At 36.1% G+C, this 26,789-nt stretch overlaps 1 protein-coding gene across 8 annotated transcripts in view; it reads left to right on the top strand.

Moving 5' to 3' along the window:
* BCAS3 (BCAS3 microtubule associated cell migration factor) overlaps positions 1–26,789 on the top strand; it is a 601,295-nt gene that overhangs the window by 228,311 nt on the left and 346,195 nt on the right. For all 8 annotated transcript variants that reach the window (XM_063109232.1, XM_063109228.1, XM_063109233.1 and 5 more), the window contains exon 15: positions 10,953–11,217. In XM_063109232.1, coding sequence (XP_062965302.1) covers positions 10,953–11,217 — 265 coding nt within the window. The remainder of the gene's footprint in view (positions 1–10,952; positions 11,218–26,789) is intronic.

Genomic DNA, 26,789 nt, shown 5'->3' with positions numbered 1-26,789 from the left:
AAACCCAAGATGCTCCTCTGGCCAGGCTGGCTGTACTCTGGAATATATCACTTCCATTTGAATAGCAGTCCCTGTTGTTCCCTTCCCACTTTGTTCATTCTCGAGTTCACATTGACTCATCCGAAAGTGGGTCTGGAAAGTCACAAGGCCTCCATGAGTCCATTGTTCAACTCCAACAAAAACTTCGTAGCAGTTTAGTTTAATAGTTGCTTCTGAAAAAAGGAGTGTACGTAGTTGCTGCATCAGGCAGGGGGCGCTATTGCACTGGGATAACACCTCTGAGTACAGTGTGTCTTGACCTGAACGTTATCCTCATGGGGTTTCTGGTGTATAACATGAGAAGGAAATGGAAGCCTAATAGGTGGTCTGTCGTGCGCTTGTCCCTCTATTACCTTGGCATACACAGCTGAGGATACCCTTTGACACTTACAAGTGTTTAAGTGCAATCATGTAAGCCATTAATACATTCATCAACATAAGCTATAATGATAGTACATTGGATTGGACTAAAGGTCCCTGCCATTTTACATCCTATTCCAGCATGTTTTCCCCCCATGAAAACATGGACAGATGTGTTTAATGTGTGCATGTTAGTTTGTCTTCTGTTCTTATAACAAAATACCTGAAATCGGATAATTTATAACAAAATGAAATTTATTTCTTACTGTTTTCGAGGCAGGGAAGTCCAAGGTCCAGGGGGCACATCTGGTGGAGGCCTTCTTCCTGGAGAGAATTCTCTACAGAGTTCCCTGGGGATGGCAGGGGTTCACATAGTGAGGGCTGGGTGAGAGTATTTATTCACATGCTCATTTGCTCTCCGTATAAAGCCATCCATCCATCCTCATGATAACCCATTAAATAATTAACCCATTATAGTATATTAGCTATTATATTAGCAAGGTTTACATTGACCGTTTTTTCTTTTCTTTTTAATCCTCCTCAGGACCAGAATGTTTTGGGTTTTTTTTTTAATTGAGATGATTGTAGATTCACACGCATTTGTAAGAAATAATACTAAAAGCGTCCATGTACACCTTACCCAGTTTCCCCCAATGATAACATTTTGCAGAACTGTAGTATATTGAGCCCCTGCCAACAGCCTGGCAAGAGTGTGCAAAGACCTCAGGAGTTGTGGGAAGCCCCTGCTGACAGCTGGCAGGAGCAAGTGGGGTGCCTTCGCATCACCAGGCACAGCCGTAGACACTGCTGCCATGTGGATGGACCACTACCACAAGTGTGGCCTGCTGCCACAAGGGTGACTTGCCACCTCAGTAGCAGCTACTGCCATCACAGCAACCTCTGCTGCTGTGCAGGCAGCCTGCAGACCCCTAGACTGCATTGACAAAGGGAAGGTCACCAGCAGAGCCCAGGGAAAGAGATGAGTGAGCGCAGACCTGTGAACCCGTGGCCCAACCCACAGGGGGAATTATGCTGCTCCCCCTGTGGTAGCACACCTGAGGGTGGGAGGTATGTGCATGCAGCCCACATGATTGCCTTTATCACAGGGAGAGATACACGTGGAACCCCTGGAGAGTTCAGATACCCAAATAAAGCAAGAAGAAAGTTTCAAACCACCACCAACTGGGGGAAGCAAGGACGCAGGAGGAGCTTCTGCTTGTAGGAAAGAAGAAAGAGACACCCCAGCCAGGGTCACCCATGAAGTCGAGGAGCTCCAGTACACCCATCAGGGTCAGAGGACAATAGCCAGGGTACCAACAAGCCCACTCTGTGTAACTTACCCCAGTCAATGAGCAATAGGCCACCCAGGCACTCCTCCCGAGAAGACAAGAGCTTGCCCACATCCTCAACAGTGCAACACTGTCACTAACCTCAGCAAGGAATTACCAAGTGCCCCAGTGCCTAGGCCATGGAGGCAATAACATGCAACTCCAACACTGAATATAGCTGAAGTACCCACACAGAGTCTACACTACTGTGTCTACTTGGAACCAATACTAAAACACCCTACTCAATGGTCAATATAAAAAAACACATCCACAGGAGAAAGTCTCTCTCCTCAGAGCCCACTCCAGAGTAAAGAAGAAGCAACTGCTCTACCAGATGACTAGACATCCACATAGAGATACTAGATATATAATACAAGAAAATATACCTCCAAAGGAATACAATAATTGTGAAGTACCAGACCCCACGGTGCAGGAAATCCTTGAGATGACTGTAAAGGAACTTCAAGCAACAATCTTAAGGAAACTCAGTGAGATATAAGAAGACACAGTTAGGTGGCACAATGAAATTAAAAACTTTCCAGGATATGAAGGAGGAAATATACAGAGAGATTAATACCTTAAAAAAGAATGTAGCAAAATTCTTGGAGCTGAAGGATTCATTCAGTGAAATAAAAAACACAAATGAGAGCTTAAGCAACAGGCTAGAGCAAGCAGAAGACAGAATTTCTGATCTTGAAGACAGTCTTTTTGAAATAACCCCGGGTGAACAACAACAACAAAACAAAAAGGAATAAAAAAACAGAAAATCTAAGAGAGCTAGTACAGATATCTGAATCATGGGTGTTCTGAAAAGGGTGGAGAAAGGAAAAGGCATTGAAAACATGTTCAACTGAATAATAGTAGAAAACTTCCCAAGTATAGGGAAAGAAACAGACCTTCAGATCCCAAAGGCTCAAATATCCCTAAATGGATTCAACTCAAGAAGATTCTCACCGAGACACATTGTGGTCAAACTTGCAAAACTCAAAGACAGAATCCTAAAAACAGTAAGAGAAAAATGTCAAGTCATCTATAATGGAGTCCCCACCAGACTAATAGCATTCTTCTTAACAGAAACTCTACATGCCAGAAGAGAATGAGATGATACATTCAAAATATTAAAAGAAAAAAACTGTCAGCCAAGAATACTACACCCAACAAGGCTGTCCCCTAGAAATGAGGAAGAAAAACAAAAACTGCAGGAGTTCACCACCACATGACCAGCCCTGCAAGAAATCTTCAAGGGAGTCCTGTATCTGGAATCCAGAAAACAATAATCATTACCATGAATACACAGAAAAATAAAACCCACTGATAGAACAAAAATACAAACAAGAAAAAGAAAGTATATCTTACCACCTTGAAAAACCAACAAATAATGAAGATAAAATATAAAAGGGGAAGAAAGGAACAAAAGATATGTAAAACATCCAAACAAAAAGCAGTGAGATGCCAGGAGTAAGACAATACATTGGAACAACAACTCTAAATATAAATGGATTAAATTCCCCACTGTGTCAAAAGTCACAGACTGACTGACTGGATTAAAAAGCTAGACCCAACTATATGCTGTCTACAGGAGATTCCGTTCACCTTTAAAGACACATGCAGACTAATACTGAAGGGATTGAAAAAGATATACCACGCAAATGAGAAACAAGCAGGAGTAGCCATTCTTATATTGGATAAAATAGACTTTAAACCAAAAACCATAAAAAGAGACAAAGAAGACCATTTTATAATGATAGAGGGATTATCCAGCAAGAAGACATAACAGTCATAAATACATATGCACCCGACACTAGAGCACCTACATATATGAAGTTAATACTATTAAACCTGAAGAAGGAAATAGGCCCTGATACGATAATTGTTGGGGACCTGAACAACCCTCTTCTCAGCATTGAACAGATCATCTAGGCAACAAATCAACAGAGAAATACAGGATTTAAACTATATCTTAGACCAATTGGACCTGGCAGATATCTATAGGACACTCATCCAGTAACTACAGAATTTATGTTCTTCTCATTACCACATGGAAAATTCTCCAGGATAGAACACGTTAGGTCAAAAATCAAGTCACAACAAATTTTTAAAATTTGATATTATTTCAAGTATCTTTTCAGACCACAATGAATTAAAACTAGAAATCAATAACAAATGAAACTCTGGAAATTATACAAATACATGGAAATTAAACAACATGCTCGCAAGTGTTCTGTGGGTCCAAGAAGAAATTAAACAGGAAGTCAGAAACTATTTTGAAGCCAATGAAAATAAAGACATGTCATACTAAAATCTGTGGGATACTGCAAAAGCAGTACTAAGAAGGAAGTTTTATTGCAATAAACTGTTATGTCAAAAGAATAGGAATATTTCAAATAAAACATCCTAATGTTACACTTCAAAGAATTAGAAAACAAGAATGATCCAATCCCAAAATTAGATGGAAAGAAATAATGAAGGTCAGAGCCAAACTAAATGAAATAGAAACCTAAAAAATGATACAAAAGATCAGTGAAACAAAAAATTGTTTTTTTGAGAAGATAAATGAAATAAAGCATTAGCTAGGCTAGCTAAAAAAAGGAGAAGATTCAAATAACAAAAGTCAGAAATGAAAAAAGAGACATTATGACCAATACCACAGAAATACAAAGAATCATGAGATATTATAATAAGCATCTATACACCAACAAATTTGAAATCCTGAAGAAAATGGATAAGTTTCTGGACACATGCTAACTACCAAGACTGAATGAAGAAGAAATAGAAAACCCAAAAAGACCAGTAACAAGCAACAAGATTAAAGCAACAATCAGCAGTCTCCCAACAAAGAAATGCCCAAGACCAGATGGCCGTACTTACTGAATTCTACCAGATCTTTAAAAAAGAATTAATACCAGCTCAGACCAAGAGGAGCCTATATCACCAGAAGATGGTCAGTCTGAAGGACCAGTGGCCGCCATCAGTTTGGATTTTGAAAACCTAAACACCTTCAACATTTTGTGTAGAAATGCCTTGTATCAGAGAGGCCATTTTTGATCCACCCAACCTTTTTCTAGGACAGGCACATTATCATTCATTAAATTCTTGAGTTTTCTAGCATTGTCCCTTGCTAACATACCCAACAGGAGCTTCTGTATGTATTTATAAATTTACTTTTTTAAAAATTGGTTCTTGTATTATTGAGGGGTGAGTTCTTTAGGCTGGAAACTCTTGATTTCTCCTGAAAATAATGTCTTCTTTCAGTTGCCATGAGCTAATACCATAATAAAGAATGGTCTTTATATTGGTTCTTTAAAAATAAAAACAACAACAACAACAACAAAAATCCACCATAATTCACTTCAAACTATTTCAGAAAATGGAAATGGAGGCCATTCTCCCAAACTCAGTCTGTGAGGCCAGCATCAACTTTATACCAAAACAAGACAAAGTCAGAACAAAAAAAGTACAGGCCGCTATCTTTGATGAACATAGATGCAAAAATCCTCAGCAAAATATTAGCAAACAGAATAGAGCAACACATCAAAAAATTATACACCATGATCAAGTGGCATTCATCCCAGGGATGCAAGGATGGTTCAACATGTGCAAGTCAATAAATGTGATATACCTCATCAACAAAATCAAGGACGAAAAGGATATGATTATCTCAATAGATGAAGAAAAAACATTTGACAAAATTCCAAATTGCTTCATGATAGAGACTGTCAGCAATTTAGATATAGAAGGAATGTAACTCAACACAGTGAAAACTATATGACAAACCCACCACCTGTATCATTGTGAAACGAGGAACAAGACGAGAGATGCCCACTCTCACCACTCCTATTGGAACATAGTATTGGAACAACTAGACAGAGCAGTCAGTCAAGAGAAAGAAATATAGGGCATCCAGACTGGAAAAAATGAAGTTATGTAGTCCTTATTTGCAGATGCCATGATTCTCTCTCTCTCTCTAAAAACCTAAAGACTCTACAAAAAAACCTCCTAGAGCTGATAAACGATTTCAGTGTAGTTGCAGAATACAAAATCAGCATGCAAAAATCAGCATTTTAATACTCCAATAACAAACTAGCAGAAAAATAAATCAAGAAAGCAAGCCCATTTACAATAGTCACGAAAAAAATAAAGTTCCTAGGAATAAATTTAACCAAAGAGGTGAAAGATCTCTACAATGAGAACTATAAATCAGTGTGAAAGAAATTTAAGAGAACACAAAAAGATCATTCCATGCTCTTGGATTGGAAGAATCAATATTGTGAAAATGTCCATATTACCCAAAGCAATTTGTAGATTCAGTGCAATCCCCATCAAAATACCAATGACATTCTTCACAGAAATAGGAAAAGCAATCCTAACATTCATATGGAATAACAAAGACCTCGAAGAGCCAAAGAATCCTGAGCAAAAACAAATAAATAAATAAAGCTGGAAGTATTACACTACTTGACTTCAAATTATACTACAAAGCTATAGTAACCAAAACAGCATGGTACTTACATAGAAACAGACACTGGACAAATGGAACAGAATAGAGAACCCAGACATCAACCCACATACTTGTAGTCAACTGATCTTTCACAAGGGCACCAAGAATATACGTTGGGGAAAAGACTGCCTCTTCAATAAATGGTGCTGGGAAAACTGGACATCTGTATGTAGAAGAATGAAACTATACCTGTATCTCTCGCCATATACCAAATGGATTAAAGACTTGACTATAAGACCAACTAGGAGCACATACAATGTTTCCCTTGATATCCACATCTGCTTAGTTTTGAGTTTTGAATAGTGAATGAGTGTTTTTTAAAAAATATAACTGTGGTCATGTACTGCATAACAATGTTTCATTCAACAGTGGACTGTATACATGTATACACCCATAAGATTATGGTGGCTATACCATATAGTCTAGGTGTGTAGTAGGCTATACCATCTAGGTTTGTTGTAAGTACTCTCCATGATATTCCCGCAATGATGAAATTGCCTGAGGATGCATTTCTCAGAGTGTTTTTCCATCATTAAGCAACATATGACTGTGTATTCATATATTTGTTTCCTAAATTTGAGAGCAAGAGTTTGTATAGAGTGGTACTTGTACTTGTTTATCTTGTTATCAAAATTGCCTATTCTGTACATGGTAAACATTATTTGCTATGATATTTAGTACCGTAGAACTAAATCAGTGATATAACTCCTATCTAGCTCTCTTGTTTTATGATGAGAAAATGTTAAATAGAAATAATGTTTTAAAATTGAGGTCCAGGGCCAACCCCATGGCACACTCAGGAGAGTGCGGCACTGAGAGCGCAGCAGCGCTCCCGCCGCGGGTTCGGATCCTATATAGGGATGGCCGGGGCGCTCACTGGCTGAGCGCGGTGCGGCCGGTCACAAAAAAGACAAAAAAATAAAATAAAATAAATAAAATAAAATTGAGGTCCAGAAATCACTCAGATGATGTCATTAATTTATTAGTAGATTGCCATTTTTTATAGTTTTAAAAAGATAATGTAGTAAAACCACCCAGCTAGTTTGATAATACTAATATTACTCTGCATTTTGTGGGTGGGCAACTTATTATCCTCTGTAATGTTATTTAAATGATTAAACTTTCTCTAGTTCTCTTGACAACTAATATCTTTAGCACCTTTCTCTGCTCATTTATGTATTCTGATGTGTCTTCAAGGTCATAGAGCAAAATCTCTTCTCTAATAGCATTTTCCTAAATATGCATTAGGTGGAATTCTGTCTTCCTGCCTTGATAGTGATTGTTAACACCACCTCATATCACAAGTATTCTTAAAATGAAAGAGGGTAACTCCTTTTCATTGACAGAGTAGGAAGTGGTCATGATTGTTAAGTGTTTTAGAAAAGGTTTTAGACAACATGGTTCAGTTCCAAAATGAGGAACGTAAATTACTCAACAAGCCTAAAGTAAAGGTGTTCTCCTTTATATTTTGTTTCTGCCATGTGGAAGTGCATTTGACATTATGAAATGTATTTCTCTTCTCTTGCTTCTGCTGTTTATACTTTTCTTTGTTGTACCCTTCTCTTTCTCTTCCACTCCATTTTTAATAGGATCCCCAATTCACTCAGAACAGTCTGTTAAGCCGAAAGCTATTGTATGCAGACTACAGAGGTTAAACATTTGTGGACATTTTGTCTGAAATACTGGAATTGCTGAGAGGTATATTTGTCAGCTTTCAGAATAGCCTTTAATTATAATATTAACATGTTGCTTGGGTATGTCATAGTTATCAAGATTGGCAGGCATGTGGTTGAGTTTTGGGTTCATCCATGTATTGGTAATGTTGTTTAGGAGTAAAGTATCTTGTTTTGATACATAAGACTAAATTAAAAAAAAAAAAAAAATATATATATATATATATATAAGGTTCCAGGCTCTTTTAGACACTTATACTTTGACAGAAAAAATAGTACTTTATAGCTATTGTTCATGGTACATTTCCAAAATATTAGTCAAGGTTTTAGTCTGAGTATAAGCTTATTTGAAGATCTAATATACTGGAAAGTGCTTCCCTGACTGCTTGAGGAATTTTACTCAGTTCATGTTGGTATAATGACAGCTAATATGCCTCACATATATGTGTATATACACATATACGTTTTTCATGTTAAATCTTACAAATAGCTTTTCCTTATTTTACTGTGCTTTTACTGTTCTGAATTTTTTTTTTTTAAGTGTTCGTTTGACAGCTGTTTCATTTTGTGGACAATTAATTTAGTCATTGTAGAAAACCTTTCATAAGTATCTGTTACCTGCTTTTCTTTTATAGGCTATGCTTAAAAATGCTTAGAACAATATCAGATTTTACTTGGCTTTCTTTTTCAAGTTTTATGAAAAAAGTAAATAGAGATATTTTTGCTCAAGTTCTCACCATTAGATTGACATCAAGCTAATATTAGTAAATTCATTTTGCTAATGCAAAAATACTGAAAGTTCTTTATTTAGTGTATAAGTGTCATACAAATTAGTCACTAATTTTCATTAGGTCAGATGTGTAGCCAGCCACTTGTTTTTGTAAATAATGTTCCTCGAACTCATTTACTTACATGTTTTCTGTGGTTGGTTTTTTTAAAAGAAAGACATTCCATTGAGAGGCTTCTAGGGAACACTCTGAATGTGCTTATTTATATATTTCTAAATGTGTTTATTCATATATTTATTACTATTTTTCTAACAGATTATTTTTTGAAACAGTTGATTACACATATATATAGAGTACAAAGTTGACTATCAGTACTTGTGTACAACATGAGATTATCAAATCGGGATAATTAACAAATTCATCATTAGAATATGTAATCATTCTTTGTGTCCATTAACCAACTTCTAGGTAACCCTCTCCCTGCCCCCCTTCCCACTTCTAATAACCACAGTTCTGTTCTCTCCTTCTGTAGGTTCAATGTATTATTGTTTCCCTCCTTCTTTCCTTCTTTATTTTTTAGCTCCCACTTAGGAGTGAGGACATGCAGTATTTCTCTTTCTGTGCCTGGCTGATTTCACTTAACATAATTTTCTCCAAGCTCATCCATGTTGCTGTAAATGGTAGAATTTTATTCTTTTTTTAAGGCTGAGTAGTATTCTGTTGTGTATATATATCACATTTTCCTAATCCAGTCATTCATTGATGAACATTTAGGTTGGTTTCATATTTTGGATATTGTAAACAGAGCTGCAATAAATATGGGAGTGCAGGTATCCTTTTGATATGATTTCCATTCCTTTTGTGTATATACCCAGTAGTGGGATTACTGGATCATATGGTAGTTCTACCTGTAGCAGTTTGAGAAATCTCCATTCTGTTTTCCATAATGGCTGTGCTAATTTACAGCCCCAACAACAGTGTGTAAGGGTTCCCCTTTCTCCACATCCTTGCCAGCATTTGTTATTCTCTTTTTGATAATAGCCTGTCTAATTGATGTGAGATGATATCTCAATGTGGTATTGATTTGCATTTCTCTATTGTTGCTTTGACAGTACAAGGGCAGAGTTTAGTAGACTCAGCAGAGAGCAGAGATCTTATGTTCTACAAAGCTATATGGCCTGTTTTAGAAAAAGTTTGCCAATCACTGCAGATAACATGAGTTGTTTCTGTTGTTCACTTTGTGTGTGTGTGTGTGTGTGTGTGTGTGTGTGTGTGTGTGTTCTACATTCCACTTCTTTTTAGGGTCCTATATCCCTGACTATTTAAGTAATTTCCTACCTAAATTTCCTACAGCTACTTCCCTCTTTAATATCCATCTACTCCACATTTTACTCAGAATACCATCCTTCCAAAATTGAAATACTGACTTCAGTATTTCTTAAATAAAATTGAAACACCTCTTGCTCTGGCTTTTCCTGACTCTTGTTGAGCTTCTCACGTAATGAAGTACTTACCTACCGTTTCCATCTTACATCTATACATTTATATCTAAAATGGAGTATCTATTATATCTTAATTGTAGTGTCTTTCTCTCCTTTCTTTGTAAGTATATCCAACTTCAAAACTGAATTCCAGAATCCAGGCCTTTTCTAATAATGTTTTTTGGGCCATTCCTTACCCTCTACCTTCACTATCTCCTGATGAAAAGAGGAGAAAAGCTGCTCTCAGAAGCAGAGTTCATATTTTCCTTCCTTTTTGTTACCACTGTGCCTTGTACACAAGACAGTAATTTCACTTATATATTATATTTTAATAAAATTTATATATGTCATTTCCTTCTGTTAGACTGAGCACAAAGATTATTTCTTATTTACCTCTTGGATCCTACTTCTTAGCATGGTGTCTAATAATATTTGTTGAGTCAATGAATTAGTAACCTTGCCTACATTATATAATGTACTGCTAAATTTTTACTATCCTATGCTTATTAGGACTGAAAATCTTTAGAAAAATAAACCTGACATACGTTTTGTCTTATAGCCCTGTCGGTCAACAGAATGAAACTGCCTAGTTCCTGTTTTCTGACTTGGCACTCTATGCAGCAAGGGACAGAATTCCCTATTCTAGATTTTGTTAAACCCCTGGCATGGAGTTTTGATCAACATTAATTGTGAAACATCACTATAATTTTATAATTTTGTTTATAATATGCTCTTAGCTAAACTCAGTAATGAGGCAACCATTTCTATTCACATTTGGTGATGTACGATATTCTTAGATAAATCCAAATAGTTTCAGCCATTTTTGTATCTTTTCTTATTTTTAGGTACAAGACATCTGCTTCAGCCATGACTGTCGCTGGGTTGTGGTCAGTACTCTCCGGGGTACTTCCCACGTTTTTCCCATCAACCCCTACGGTGGTCAGCCTTGTGTTCGTACACATATGTCACCACGAGTAGTGAATCGCATGAGCCGTTTCCAGAAAAGTGCCGGACTGGAAGAGATTGAACAAGAACTGACATCTAAGCAAGGAGGTCGCTGTAGCCCTGTTCCAGGTCTATCAAGCAGCCCTTCTGGTTCACCCCTGCATGGTAAACCTGATTTTCTTCCTGTTAATGTTCCCTTCAATCTTCCTTCCCTTTGTCCTTAATTTTACAGATCTGGGATAAAATAGAAATTTTTATTCTGTTCATGTAAAAACAAGATGTTTGGCTCTTCTGAGACATTCTCATTTAATAAATCATTTCATAAATTGGAGCCAATATAGTAATGGTGATCTTTACCATGCTGCATTAACTCCCTAACTGTTTGAAGATTTAAGGGATATTTGGTATCATAATTATGGAATATTAAGTTTGAGACTATAGCTTTAGAGAACTGAATCTCATATCTACATATTTGTCCCAGAATATTCTATCTTTAATGGATCAGTACTAGCCCACTAGTTGATTAAGAAATAGTCATTGTTAAGGAGGAATAGTCTTGAGTTCTGTGTATTTTAGATAGAGCCGCATTTGTATTTTATTTACAAATACATCTCAGAATGATTTTTACTAATATGGTACAAGAAAAACAAACAAAGGTGTATCTCAATAGTTTTTCTCAGAGTAGGTAATTGTATAGCCATCATCTCTATCAATAAATTGAACATTACCAGATTCCCCCTTTTGTACCCCTTCTCCATTACATTAAACTATGATTCTGACTTACGGAAATCACTTCCTTTCTTTTTAAAAATAGTTCTACTCCTGAGGAAGCATCCTTAGACACTGTTGTCTCCATTTTATATAAATGGCATTATAGAGTATGTATTTTTTGGTATATTGGCTTCCTTAACGTTGTATTTGTGAAGATTCTTTTATGTTGCTGCAGTTAGGTTTCCTTTTTCTGTTTTCATTGTTCTGACTTATTCCATGGTACAAATGTGCTTCTATTTATTTATCCTTTCTACTATTGCTGATGTGCATTTGCATGGTTTATGGCTTAGGATTATTGGGTATAACGATGATATGAAAATTTTCTACTTGTTTCTTGGTGTAAATGTATACTCATTTTTTGAGTGGAAATTCTGGGTTATAATGTATGTGAATCTTAACCTAGATAGATAATTTGAGAGTGGTTGTACCATTTAATTACTACCAGAATGACAGAAAATGTTGACATTAGATGACTCTCTTTCTGGAGCATTGCAGATTCTACTTGACAGATGATCATTTTCAAGATTGGGTAATCTTATATAGAGAGATTATGGTTACCAGTGAAAATAATCATTAGTTTTTAAATCAATCTGAAATTTACATAACATAAATTAGCCATTTATTTATTATTATTTTTTAAAGAAAATGTGATTTTATTAATATTATTTTTTACATTCTAGAGTGTTGTTGCGTAGCAGCTGGGAGCGAGAGGGAGAGGGAGAAGGGAAAGGGGAAGAAAATGGGATGGAAAAAGGAAGAAGGAGGAGGGGCGGGATTGAGGCCTGTGGCACCCCCCGCCTCATTCCCACAGGGAAGACTTGGGCACATCCTGTGGCAGCTTGGTGGTCGCTGCTCGGCTGGCTGTGCTGTCGGGGGTGTGTGGCTGAGGACTGTGGCCCCCCACCTACCCAGCTCGGGAGAGTTTGAGGTACATCCTGTGGTGGTCATCGCTGGGCTGGCTTCATGTGTCGGGGGGGCATGGCCGAGGCCCTCATCCCCCACCCCGGGATTGGTTGTGGGTGCCGGGGGCCATGGCCGAGGCTCCCGGCACTCTCCCCTTTCTGGTTTGGTAGCCCAGGGGACCTTCCTGTCCTTCTAGGTGTTATAGGTGATCTCTGGTGAAATGAGACCTTTACTAGTTAATATGAAACTTTGTCTCTGGTTGCAGGTACTTTAAGTTCTGTGTTGGATTATTTGCTGTTCCCACCATTTAACTCTGCACTGGAACTAATTTGTTGTTCTTTGCTTACTTCTAAAATGAGGGAACTTCTTGTGGGACCAGTACTTGAGCTGTGTGGTTGAGCTATATTGCTGCTTTGCTGCTGATTGCCTAGAGAAGGCTTTTTGTGCAGCTCAGGTTCTAATGGTTGACATTATAGGTACTTCTGGCTCTTGAGATATTTGGTGTGCCTGGGTTGTGCAGAAACTCTGGTCTGGGCCTGAGTGTTTTCATCAAACTGCATCCCATGAAATTCTATATTCCTGACCAGTTTCCTCTGAGTGGTCCTTCGCTGATTGGGGTGCAGATCTGCTGTCCTTGCTGTGCCCCAGTGTTTTCCTGGTGGGCCCACCTCCCCTACTGTCCATGCCACAAATCCTCCCATGGGATGGGCCATGTGCCAGTCTCTTGCAATGACTCACTGGCCTCTAAGTGGCTCATTTCTTTCAGTTGTTGTAGCTCCTTGCTCCTATGTGGACACACGAACCCTATTAGTGGTCTTGCTGGCCTGGGGGCCACCAAGGCCCTCTTCTCCCTGGCCACCTCCAAGCAACTTCATAAAAAGGGCACAACTGTGGCTTTTGTCAGCTCCTGCTCGGTGCGCTCAGCAGCCCAAGCCTGGAAGTGGATGGAGCTCGAAATGGGCAGAGCAGTTTTTTCTTTCTCTCATCATGGCTTTTTCTGGCTTCATGTACTCCATAGGTCTCTTCTTTTCTTCCCCTGGGCTCTAGTGGCCCCAGCTTGGCTGTTGTTGCTTTTTTATAGTTGTAAATTGGTTGATTTGTGGGAGAGAGTGACGCTGGGGACTGTCTATTCTGCTATCTTGACTGGAAGTCTCCAAAATTAACCATTTAAATGTGGCATTTTGTACATTCACAAAGTTGTGCAACTACCACTTCTACCTAGTTCCAAAACATTTTCCTTATTCCAAAAGGAAATTACATATTCCTCAAGCAGTTACTTACCTATTTTTCTAGCCCCCAAGCCACTAGCACCCCACTCTCTGCTTTATATCTCTATAGATTTACCTTTTCTGTATATTTCATATAAATACAACTATACAATATGTGACCTTTTGTTTCTGGCTTCTTTCACTTATTATAATGTTTTCAAGGCTCATCCACATTAGAGTATGTAGACTTCATTCCTTTTTACAGCTGAATTATATTCTGTTGTATGAATATAACACAATTTATCCATTCATCCATTGATGGGCATTTAGATTATTTCTACCTTTTAGCTCTTGTGAATAGTGCTGTTATGAAAATGTGTGTATATGTATTTTTTTGAGTACTTTTTTGCAGTTCTTTTGGGTATATTCCTATCCTTAATTTTAGCTTCTATGCTGACCACATTACATATTGTTTTGTAATACCTAATTAATTCCAGATAAGATAGACTGAAAAAATATCGAGGTAAATGGTATCCTGGGGAGAACTACTGTAACTCAAAAAAGTGAGACTTCGGTTTTCTCCTAAGGTCATACCTTATGTTTTCACTCTATTATTTTTTTTTAAGAACAGTTGTTATTTATGTAAATTTATCTTAACAAGTGACCCTTGGTCTTCAAGTTTGAAAACTTTTTAGAATCAGTCCTAAATGAAGACAGTCCTTTAAAAAAGTATTTAGAATTAATTCCGCCCCCCCCCCACCCCGCTGGCCTGCAAAGGCATCAAATCCTGGACTTTGGTGTTATCGGCACCATGCTCTAAACAACTGAGCTAACTGGCCAGCCCAAAAAGTATTTAGAATTAAAAAACAAAGTTTAGAAAGCTACCAGATAGTGATATTTTCAGCCATTTGCAAGAAATTTTACTTAAACCTATTGGTTACATTTTTTTGGTTTAAAATTTTTGTAATATATTTAGGTGTATGGTATAGATTCATTGAGAAATTTTCTCTTTGTGTTAATTTTCTTAAGTTTTACCAAAGACTTTTTGCAAGGAGATTCAGTGTGCACATAGGCAGCTAGGTCAGCAAGAGAAACCACACATGTATTAGTAGATAAATTAAGAAGTATATATAATCCTTACTTTTCTTCATCTTCAGAGAATATTCTTTTGAGTTTCTCTTTTCTTCTTATCCTTACTTTTTTTTTTTTTTTTTTTTTTTTTTTGCTTCTTTATTAAGCAAACCACATAACAGGTTCTGTGCTAGGCTATATGCGTAAAGTGCACAAAAAATTGTCATCCCTGCCCTCATGTATCTTCTACTGCAAGGGAAAAGACAGATATTAAAAAACTATGAACAAATACCTTTCTATATATTTTTATTGAAGGTTTCAAAGTGCCAGTCAAAGAAGGATTTTGTCATCTGTAAAAGGGCAATAATTGAAAAGTGATATTAGATTTCTGAGTCAAATATATTTTCTCTCAGTTTTATTGCTTTCATAGCTCTTCTCATATATTTGCACAAATTATCTCTGAATTTCACCCTATTACTCTGAGTAGTATTTCTCAGTTTTGAGGCATAGATGTTGGAGTGATGGACATTTTTCTTCATGTTCTTTTTGTACCTTACATGTCAAAACAAAATGGGCATTGTTTTTGGCTAGTTCTAAAAATGGTGTATTTACAGTTTGTATGTGTAAACAATCTGATGCTGGTTAAAAACAATGTAAACCTTTGAACAGGGAGGGATTCTTCTTGAAAATGAATCATGTTTTGGCGTTATTACTGTTGTTTGTCTGTGCTCTTTTTAGCAAAGTAAAGGAAACTGTTAAATAACAGTTGATATAGAGGGTATTTCCTTTTTACTCTTTGGAGCTATTCCAGTTTAGGTTAGTATTATTTTATCTATTTGCCTTTTTTTTTTTTTTTAACTTGCCCAAGGATATTTATTTATTTTAAATATATTCTTTCTAACTATCTCTTTCGTTTCCTATTTTGTTGCCTGGACCTTAGTCTAGATGAAGAGTTTTTAACTTGAGATCCATGAACTGGAATAGGAAAGAAATTACATCTTTATATTTAGTATCCTCCAACCAAAAGTAAGCATTTCCTCTTATTATGAGTGTAGATAGAAGGCATACGACAATAATATTACTGACGCTTGTGACATTACCAATAGAAAATGTAGATGTTTTCCTATCACATAATATATGAAGTATTGAGTGTGAAGTCCTGAAGTATTGAGTATGTTTTGAAATATTGTTTATACTCACAATTACTTGTAAATTATTATATAATCCTTATGTTAATCTAAGTTTATTACATATATTACTATAATACAACTTTATTTTTAATATATTGATAACTATACTTCAATATAATTTATTTCCTTTGTAATTAATATGTACTTTATTGCATGCTTATATAAGTATTATTCTGAGAAAGAGTCCACAGGGTTCCCCAGACTGTCCAAATAGTCCCTGATGCAAAAATGATAAAGATGTTCTGATTGTCATTTCTTCCATCATCTGTTTCAGTAACCTCTAACCTTTCTTTACTATCACAAGGATTTTCTTTGTTAATCATAAATATGACCTGCATATTTTTTGCTTAAAATGTTAGAATATTAATGTCCCATCTTATTTCTACCTGCTTGTTCCACCACACCTAGACTTCTGTACCCTTCCCTGAATATGCCACAGGTATTCATTTTTTGGTAACTTTCCTATTTGCATTCTTTCCTTGCTTGAAATAATTGTTATCCCTTTGAATGCTTACCAAACTAGTTAAAATATCACTTCCTCTGTTAAACCTTCTCTTGATATTGTACCATCTGTGTCAATCTTGGTGTTGGTACCATGCACATTCATTTATCATATTATAATATGGTAATTATTCATTGACCTGTCTTTGTCTCCTATTACATTGACCTCCATGAAGTCTTTTCTGTTTCGTATTTTTATTTTGTTTTTTTGAATAGTAGTTGGTAAAAAGTATACTCTAAGACTTTAAACCAGAGTTTTAAAACATCTTTAGAAATTGTTCTAAGAAATTGAAATCTAAATTATTATTTGCCAGAATGAAGAGCTTTTCATTTATGGTAACATTGCTTTTCATTGTAACATCTGTAAGACACATTCATTTGTACACAAGATATTGATTAGTGTTTACTGTGTCTAGGCAATGTTCTGAGCTCTAGGAATGTAGCAGTGAGTAAAGGAGAAAAACATTCCTGTTCCTATGGAGCTATGGAGAAAAATGAGGGAAGGGGATTAGAGAATGCCTAGAGAGGATTGCAATTTGAAATTAGAATGTGTACTGTAGGCCTTACTGAGATGACATTTGAGCAAAGACCTGATGGAAGTAAAGGAGTAGGTCATGCATATAGGAATAGACTATGTAAAATTCTGTGTTGAGAATGTGTCTGGAATGTTCAAGGAAAGGCAAGGAGGCCAGTGTGGTTGAAGCACAGTATGCAAGATGCATAATAGATAATGAGGTCAGCAAGGTAATATGGCCAGATCATGTCAGCCTTTGACTTTTACTCAGAGTGAGATGAGGAGGGGGAGTTGTGGAGGGTGTTCATAATAAGAATGACAGGATAATATTGTGTTTTGGCAGGATTAGAATGGAAATTTGTGTTAAGAATGCACAGTCTGTAAGTGGACGGGGTAGAAATCTAGTGAGACCAGTTAGGAGACTATTGTAAAAATCCAGGCAAGAGAAGCAGAGGCTTGGACTAGGTTGTTTGTAGTTGAGGTTATGAGAAGTCATTGGATTCTTGATATAGTTTTTATGGTAGGGCCATCAAGATTTTTGGTGTATTTTATGTCAAGTATGGAAGAAGAGATGAGTCAGGGTGACTAGTAAGGCTTATGGCCTGAGCAGCTGGAAGGATGGTGTTGCTATCAACTGAAATGAGGAACACTGTGGATAAAGCAGGTTTGGGGATGGAGACAGGATCAGAAATTTTGGACATGTTAAGTTTAAGATGTTAAGTAGGTAGTTGTTCGTATGGGTCTGGAGTTCGGTAGAAAGTATTCATTCGGGGCTGAGCCCGTGGCGCACTCGGTAGCGTGCTGCGCTAGCAGCGCGGCGACGCTCCCGCCGCGGGTTCGGATCCTATATAACAATGACCGGTGCACTCCCTGGCTGAGCGCCGGTCACGAAAAAAAAAAAAAAAAAGAAAGTATTCATTCGTATGGGGATAAATGTTTGGAAGGCATAGATGATACTTGAAACCAAAAGTGGGATGAGATCACTTAGTGCATGAATGAGTATAAAAAGAAGGTGTCCAAGATGTCCCAGGGCCTTGGGACCCTCCAGCATTAAGTAGCCAGTGACATAAGAAGGAAAACCACGCATGAGAAATCCTAGGGGCCAAGTGAAGAAATTTTTTCAGAGAGAAGTGAGTAATGTGTTAAATTCTACTGGTAGGTCAATGAGGATATGAATTGAGAAAAAAGAACACCATTAAATTTAGTAATATAAAAGACTTGACTTATGACTTTGATAAGAACAGTTTTGATGGAGTGGTAGGGACCTAGTCCAACTGGAATTTAGTAAGAATGGGAAAAGAGAAATCTGACACCAGCATTAAGAAGGCTTTCAAGGAGCATGGATATAAAGGGGAGCAGGAAAATGGGAAAAGTTAGAGGGGGAAGAAGAGATTGGTTCTGTTTTTCTCAGGAAAATGGATAGTGAGGATGGACTCATGTATTGGAGCTTTTGAAGGTGATGGAAGGCAAAGGTGGGAAATATCCTGTAGGAGAATAGGCATTACATTTACCAGTTACTAAATTTTTGTTGAATGAATAAACTCTCTCTTCCACTATTATTTATGCCACAAGTAAATTTAATTGCAGTCATGAATCTCTTTATGACAGGGATATGGTCTGAGAAATGCATTGTTAGGTGATTTTGTTGTTATGCAAAAGTGTGTTAAAAAAGGGAACAGCAATAAGTTTTCCTGTTATCTACACTGGCCACTAGTTGCATGAGCATGGGTCCTTTACTTTTGTTACTAAGTCTCTGTGCCTCATTTTCTTCATCTGTTAAATGGAAATTAGAATAATTCTACTCCTGCAAAGTGAAAGTTAAATTACAGGTAGGGATTGTACCTGGCACTCAGCAAGCACTGAGTGAGAGGTAACTTATTAACTACTATTTTGCTACTGGAATGGGTGGGAACATTTTTAAAATGCAAGAATTCTAAAGTAGACAATAATCCTTTCACCTGTGATCACACTTAATGTGGCAAGTGCTTGACTTTCATCTTAAAGGTCTGAGCTACCTTTGGGAGGGTCACCCCATTGGTAGGCTAGGCATTCCTCCAAAACGTATCTTACAATAGATTTGTTTACACCGGCCTCACAACCAACACCTGAGTAATGGGTTGTGCTATGATATTATGATAGCTACAGTGTCACTAGGTGATAGGAATTTTTCAGCTCTATTATAATATTATGGAACTATTATCATATATCTGATCCCTCAATGATGGAAATGTTATGTGGCACATGGTTGTACTCGCTTTTGCTTTCCAGCTTCAACACCACACATTTCTACACGTGAATTAATTTTCCCTTATTTCTTTAGTTACACATTCAGCCCCATCTTTCAATCTTAGTTTATCATGCACTTTCTTCCTCTATGAAAAATATCAAACTTCATGTATTTGCTCCTTCTGTGTATCCTTTATGTGTACAGTTAAAAAACAAAATTTCAACAACTCTAGTTTTATAGATCTAAGTTGACTTTAGTTGTGAATTGAGTATCAGTCCAGACCAAAAATGGTTCAGAATGCTCTGCTCCACCACATGTGCAGGTCATATTTATAGCCAGAGAAAGGAAGTGATATACAGAAACAATCTGATTGGCTGCAGTTGTCATTTGCCTTATATGGTCATGTTTTGGCAGCTTTCAGCCTGTGATTGGCTAGAGGTTCAGTAGCTATGCTTGGCTGAGACTCCGATACTTGTTATAAGACTATACTCGCATGTTAGGATACAGTCTGTTTACACATCAAGTTGGGTTTCATTTCACTGTGAATGGAGAAACATTTAGGTCAAACTTTAAATAGATATGGAGGCAGCTTTAGACCAAACTTATTTCAGTTTAACAGTACTGATTGCTTACCGTCTTCTGCTTGTTATTTTGAGGATCTCCATTACTAAGCTGTAACTTCCTTTGTGTGACCCTTGGAGGACCTGGAGTCAGACTCCCTGAGGGTAGAAGCTATCCTCCATGACTTCCTAACACTAATCTTAATCTACCTGTGCCTCAACTTTCTATCTATAAAATGAGAATAATATTACCTTTACAGAGTTACTGTGAGAATCAAAGCACTTTGAATAGTGTTTGGCACATATCAAATACTCAGTAAAAGATTAGCTGCTATCATTAATATCATAATTGATACGGCTACTAATATGGGAAATATGATGGAATGATTCATTTTTATATTTTTGGTATAGTTCCTCTTATCCAGAGAACTGAATAAATGACTAATTCACTGAATAATGAGTAAATGAAATACAATCATGAACTTATTATGTGCAGGCTTTTATAGCATTACTAGGCCTTGGTATTGGTAAGTTGACTTGTGACATTATTTTTTCTTTTTTCTTGTTTTTTTTTTGACCGGTAAGGGGATTGCAACCCTCGGCACAGTGTGGTCTGCACCACGCTCAGCGAGTGAGCGCACCGGCCATCCCTACATAGGATCGGAACCCAAGGCCTCGGTGCTACCAGTGCCACCCTCTCCTGAGTGAGCCACGGGGCCGGCCCTGTGACATTATTTTTGAAATGAGGGGAGACACTAGTACAAAACTGAAAGTAATGATAGTATTATTTTATTTTAATCTGGATTTGCTCATTTTAGTTCTATACGTCAGAAAATAGTTTGATAAATCAACCTGTTTGTGAGCCTTCGTGATTTCATTTTGCAAATTAGTTTTCCATTTTAGGTTCAAGAACATAGAGTTCATTATGTCATAGAACTTTTCAGGAATTTGTTTTGTGCCTGCTATTTCCTTTATGTTAACAGAGGGATATTGGATTCACTCTGCAGTTGTCAAGAGTTCCTGGACCTGTGTCCTTTCCCATTAACTTGTTTGTCCTCAGAGGAGTCATCTTTGAGTCAGAAGTCTTTGCTGTCTGAATTGTAGATTCTGCTTTTTCCAAATGGGTATAATTGGTGAGGCCTTTGGAGGAGGCCTCTGATTTCTTAGAGTTGGAGCCTCCATATTTCAGTGAAGTGCTTTAAAAAAAACTGGTAGTATAACTTTTCTTTTTAGTGTCTGTAGGAGGCATTCTTTTTACCACTCGGAGACTTTGTTTATAACCTTCATTTGATGGTTTATTATAATTATTTACTTGTGTTAATCAGTAGTCTTCTTGATATAGACCACATCACAATTGTAAATACAAAGCAACCACACATTTCAGCCTGATATAGTTTCACCTACTTAAGAGAATCAACAATAATGTGATGTTTCTTGACTTCTCTTTCCACATCACTGTTTACTTGTGGACTGAAGTTTCCATGTGTATGCTTTAATTTTTGCCAAGAAAAATCAATCATGTGTAGTGTAGCTCTGCTTTAAATTTTATGCCTCATAAGACATAGAGTATATAAATAGTATATTCATGTTAAATGGAGAAATATCTTCTTTTAGGATATTTTACTTTAGAAGCTGGGTTTTTATTGAGTACATGTAGTTTATTATTTTAGTGCAGATACAGTTTCTAATTTGTTGTTCAGATCTAAAGTTTCCCTGGTGAATTTGTTTTCCTCTGAATTTTTTTTTTAAATGGTGCTATAACATTATGCTGTGTATTTACTATAAACCAAAATTATACATATTTTAAATGTTTTTATGTCATTTTCTATACTTTCTCAGAGCAGATGAAGTCGTTAGGGACGGTAGATAGAAAATAGTGACCTCATAATATCTTCGCGAAAACAAGATGGCTTTCATTTAAGAATCACTAAATAAAGATAGTATAGTTGTTGGGTTTTAATAGACTGTTTTTTTAGAGGAGTTTTTGATTCACAGCAAAGTTGAGAGGAAGGTATAGATGGCATAGTTTTTGAGGAAAATAAAATTTACCTGTGGGGTATCATTAAAAAATGCAGATATTAGATTACCTCTAAGTTATACTTTAAAATTCTATGCTATAAAAACTAATGAAAAAAATTAAATCTAATTAAATTTTAATGAAGAATTTTATCTTTTTGTGTATTTCATTTTGAATATCCCATATTTTTTTCTCTGTAAGTTTGCCTTTAAAATAAATGCCAGATAAAGTAGTTAGCAGTTGAAGCTAACCCCGTATTTCTTGTGATGCTTTTTGCTGCTTACGAAATATTTTTACTTTTCTATGTATTTTTTACATTGGCAAATCATGAACTCCAGGTTTCAAAATAGTTCTGTTTATAAATGATTAATGAGACATGCCTCTAGAGGGCAATATTTTCTCAGCCTTTCTGTAATTGTAATCAAGGCAACCCTGGCATGGACCTGGGGTACCATGGATTTTGATCTCATCAGATCTTATAATAACCCTTCTTCCTTTTTATTTTATTTTCTATGATTTATTCCTCAAAGTCTTCTTGGAGAATTAGACTTTGGAACTATATTACATGACTTAATATCCTTTTTTGAGTATTCCATCCGAATACTTAGTTCCTATGAATGAATTCCAATATTTGAATAGTGGCAGATTTTTTAGTTATATCATTTGAGTAAGTGGAGTCAGTATATTCTAAAAATTTCTTTGTTTGATTCACTATATATTGCTATTAAAGGACTTGTTATCTTTGTACTTTATGGTACCAGAGTGATTATACTCCACTATTAAGGCAATGTGGCATTAGAAGGGCTAAAAGTTAATTTCTTTTCTATTAACATTGATTGGATATTTAATATAATGTTTATTTTTTATCAAAGAAATACATTCATTTTTTATAAAAGCCAAATAATACCATAATTTTATGATGAAAAAAGGCACTCTCCTGCTCTCAGGTGTCATTCCCCAGAGGCCTGTGTTTTCAACTCTAAAAATTTCTTCTTTTCTGTTTTATTTTTTGCCCTTTTCTTGAAATCCTACTAGTTGTGTAATGACTCTCTTACATTAAGCCCTTCACTTATATTCACTTCTATTTTCTCTTTGTCTTTTTTTAGAAAACTTTATGAGAGTATCATCAGCTTTTTATCTTCCAGTCTTCTTATTGTATCTTTATTTCTACAGTATGTTTTTGATATGCTTTTCTTTGAATGTTTCTTTTATTATCATTTCCTTTTATTTTATAGATGGAATATTGTTTATCTGTTTGAGAGTTACAATTTTTGAAGCATCTTTTTTTCTTTTTGTCTCCTTATTTTATCTCTTTTTCCTCTGAGTTCCTTTTTCAATTTTCTTTTGTTTTTATTTTATCTTTCATGTTAGAGCAGTGGTTCTCAACCCTGACAGTACACTATACTTAAACTGGATAGATTTTTCTTTTTTTTTTTTTTTTTTTTTTTTTTTTGCGGCTGGCTGATATGGGGATCCAAACCTGTAACCTTGGGGGTTATATGCCTGTGCTCTAACCAACTGAGCTAACTGGCCAGCCTGAGATTTTTAAAATATTGATGTCTCGGTTCCATCAGATTGATTAAACCAAAGTATTGACCTCAATGTCTGGGAATTCTTAACTGATCATTCTTATTTTAATTTTAAATTCTATTATTTATTAATTTATTTTTATTTCATTATATAATTTTTACTCAGCTAATCAAAAAATCTGTACTAAGGAACTGATTGGAAGCTCTTTGAATGTGAGAAAATCATACCACCTTGTAGGTCCCTGTGGGCCATCAAGTAGGACTGTCCTTTTTTTAGGATACCCTCAATAGTTGATATTCATAGGTCATTTCACTTAGACTGGTCAGTATCCCCATAAAGGAATCCTTGTATCCTCTGTTTGAGGTGGGGTTGGAATAGTGACTGACGTTCTGGCAGTAAACATAGATGCTGATTTTCAGGGAGTTGAAGGAGTTACATTATTTTAGTCTAGTGTTTAGAGTAACAAAAAGAGGATTTGGAGAATGTATTTGCATGTGAATATTGCTTCACTTTTTCAGTGAGGAGGACAGTTAAGTGAGAAATTCTGGTCTGCTTCCATTGAAATAGAAATATTTCTGTGGAAATCTAGAGATGGAATTTTTAGTTCCTGAAGTAAATAAATGAAGAAGTGTGAATTGGGTGGGATAACAGATCTTTGAGAAGGGACCGAATGTTCATTTCTTAAAGTGAGACTTGACATATTTTTTCAAAATTCAGTTTTCATAAAAATTGCAGAGGGAAAAGAAAGTGGATAGTTGTCTTAGAATATGTAATAGCTGATGTCTGAATGATTGACCTAAATGAATAGATGTGGAAATTATTAGACTTGAGAGTAGCAGATATGAGTAGTCTTGAGGATAAAATCTGAGCAGGAACTAGAAATCTGCTAATTGATATTTGTAAAGTATAAAAGGGTAAGGAGACCAGGATCAGGACTATGGCAGGGTTATTCATACTGAAAAATAGAAACTATGATGGCTCTTACCATAATAGTGTAAATGGCATTTTGAATTTGGAGGAGGATGAGAAAAGGAAAAAGATTTAATGTTCATTGAAAGAGTTATTAACATTGGATTATGTGGTTTTGGAGGTGAGAATATTGGAGCTAGAATGAGGCAGCAGAGAGAAACTATTTCAGAATAGACAAAATGGAATTAATGTGGACATTGTTGTTGTTGGCCACTTCAGAAGAGATAGGCTATTCCATTTTCAGTGTTAAGAGCCATCCTTAGTGGGGAATGCTTAATAAATGTTCAATAGTATTTCACTCTAGTTTTGGAGTGGATTGAAATGTGTCCACATTTGATAAAATCATGGAAGAGGGAAAACAGAAGATGACAGTATTGATAAATGATTATAGTTTTCTGGCAGTGATCCAGCTAATTAAGAGAAAGTGTTTCTGCCATAGCAGAGAATTACAGGGAAAACAGAAGCGTCATTATTTCTCAGGTGTAGTGTGCCCAAGGATGGTCATGGTATCACTCCTCTTTGTGGTTCTTACTCTCAATGATTTCTTATAAAAGGAGTTTTTATGTACATAGGTAAATTCATGGGTATGCTTTTGATGGGGATTGCATTGAATCTGTGGATCACTTTGGGTAGTATAGGCATTTTCACTATGTTAATTCTTCCAATCCCAGAGTATGGAATATCTTTCCATCATTTTGTGTCTTCTTTAATTTCTTTCATTTTTTTTTTTTTTTAAAGATGAGCAGTAAGGGGATCTTAACCCTTGACTTGGTGTTGTCAGCACCACACTCTCCAAGTGAGCCACGGGCCGGCCCTTCTTTAATTTCTTTCAATAGTGGTTTGTAGTTCTCATTGTAGGGATCTTTTGCCACTTTGGTTAAATTGATTTCTAGGGTTTTTTTTTTTTTTTTTTTTGTGACTGTTGTAAACGGGCTAACTTTCTTGATTTCTCTTTCTGTTAGCTCATTATTGGAGAATGTAAATGCTTCTGATTTGGGGGCATTTATTTTGTCTCCTGCAACATTACTGAAATTATTAACCAGCTCGAGGAGTCTTTTGATAGAGTCTTTAGGTTTTTCTATATATAGTATCATGTCATTGGCAAATAGGGACAGCATGGATATGCTTTTGGAAAAGTAAATTTAGAAGACAAGGCCTTGAACTATTTATTAACATTCATATGTTGTGCTAAGTTTGAATTCTTTCCTTTTCTGAACGATTCTCTTTCACAAATTGTAGATAATTTAGGCAGCTAACTTGAGTCTTGGCTTCCTGTTTTCTTCTCGAGAAGGATCTGTAGGCATATTTTGATAGAAATATATTTAAATGTTTTTAAGCTGGAAATAAAGTATACGTGAATGTAAAAGGTTTTATCTTCCCTGTTGTCAAAATGCTGATTTGGCCCTTTTGCACTGAACGCCCATCTTCGTATGGTTGTTAAAATCTGTTGCTCTTTCCCATCTCAAGGAAATGCATCTTTGACACTTCTCATGACCTGAGTCATGATGCTGAAATAGAGCCAGAAAATATCTTTAACAGTCATGGGTAAAAATAAGGAAGGCTTCCATGGGGGTGTGTGAGGGAGAGCGGAGGGATTATAGGGAGAAGAGGGTCTTTATATTTTGGTTTATGTCTTCCTGATTGTTAGGAAAGTTGCTTACATTTTACTGCTACTCTTGTTATTCCACAGAAAATACTTTCATTTTAGTATTTAATTGTTCATCAAGAGTACAATGTTTGGGGGCTGGCTGGTTAGCTCAGTTGGTTAGAGCTTAGCATTATAACACCAAGGTCAAGGGTTCAGATCCCCATACTGGCCAACCTTGGAAAGAAAAAAAAAAAAAAAAAAGAATACAATGTTTAATGTAGTTGAAAAAAGACAAGTTCTGCAAATGTGCAAGTGTTAAATCATTTTGAGTTCTCCAGGTCTACGAAAATACATTTTAAATCTTGCAATTAATTTATTGTTTCATCTTGTTTTACAGAGTGTTTATTTAGAACCAAGTGTCAATACTTCTACATCTTACATGCTTACCAATTTAAGTAATAAAGTTATATTTGTTGAATCAAGCAGATAAGATTTCATATCTTTTCCTTGAACAGTGAAGTCCTTTCTTTGCTCTCTCAATACAATACAAAAATCATTGTGAGATAAGGATGGGAGAGTTGGGTATAAAGGATTTTCAAGAAATAATTTCGATGAGGAGTTAATACTCTGGGGAGCTCCTTTCACCTTAGATTTTGTCAAAAGGATGCTAGATTATGGGGTTTTAATT

This window comes from Cynocephalus volans, chromosome 10 (genome assembly GCF_027409185.1).
Source record: "Cynocephalus volans isolate mCynVol1 chromosome 10, mCynVol1.pri, whole genome shotgun sequence".
Lineage (NCBI taxonomy): Eukaryota > Metazoa > Chordata > Mammalia > Dermoptera > Cynocephalidae > Cynocephalus > Cynocephalus volans.
Note: the sequence above shows the minus strand (reverse complement) of the source record. Positions and strands in the feature narration are given on the sequence as shown.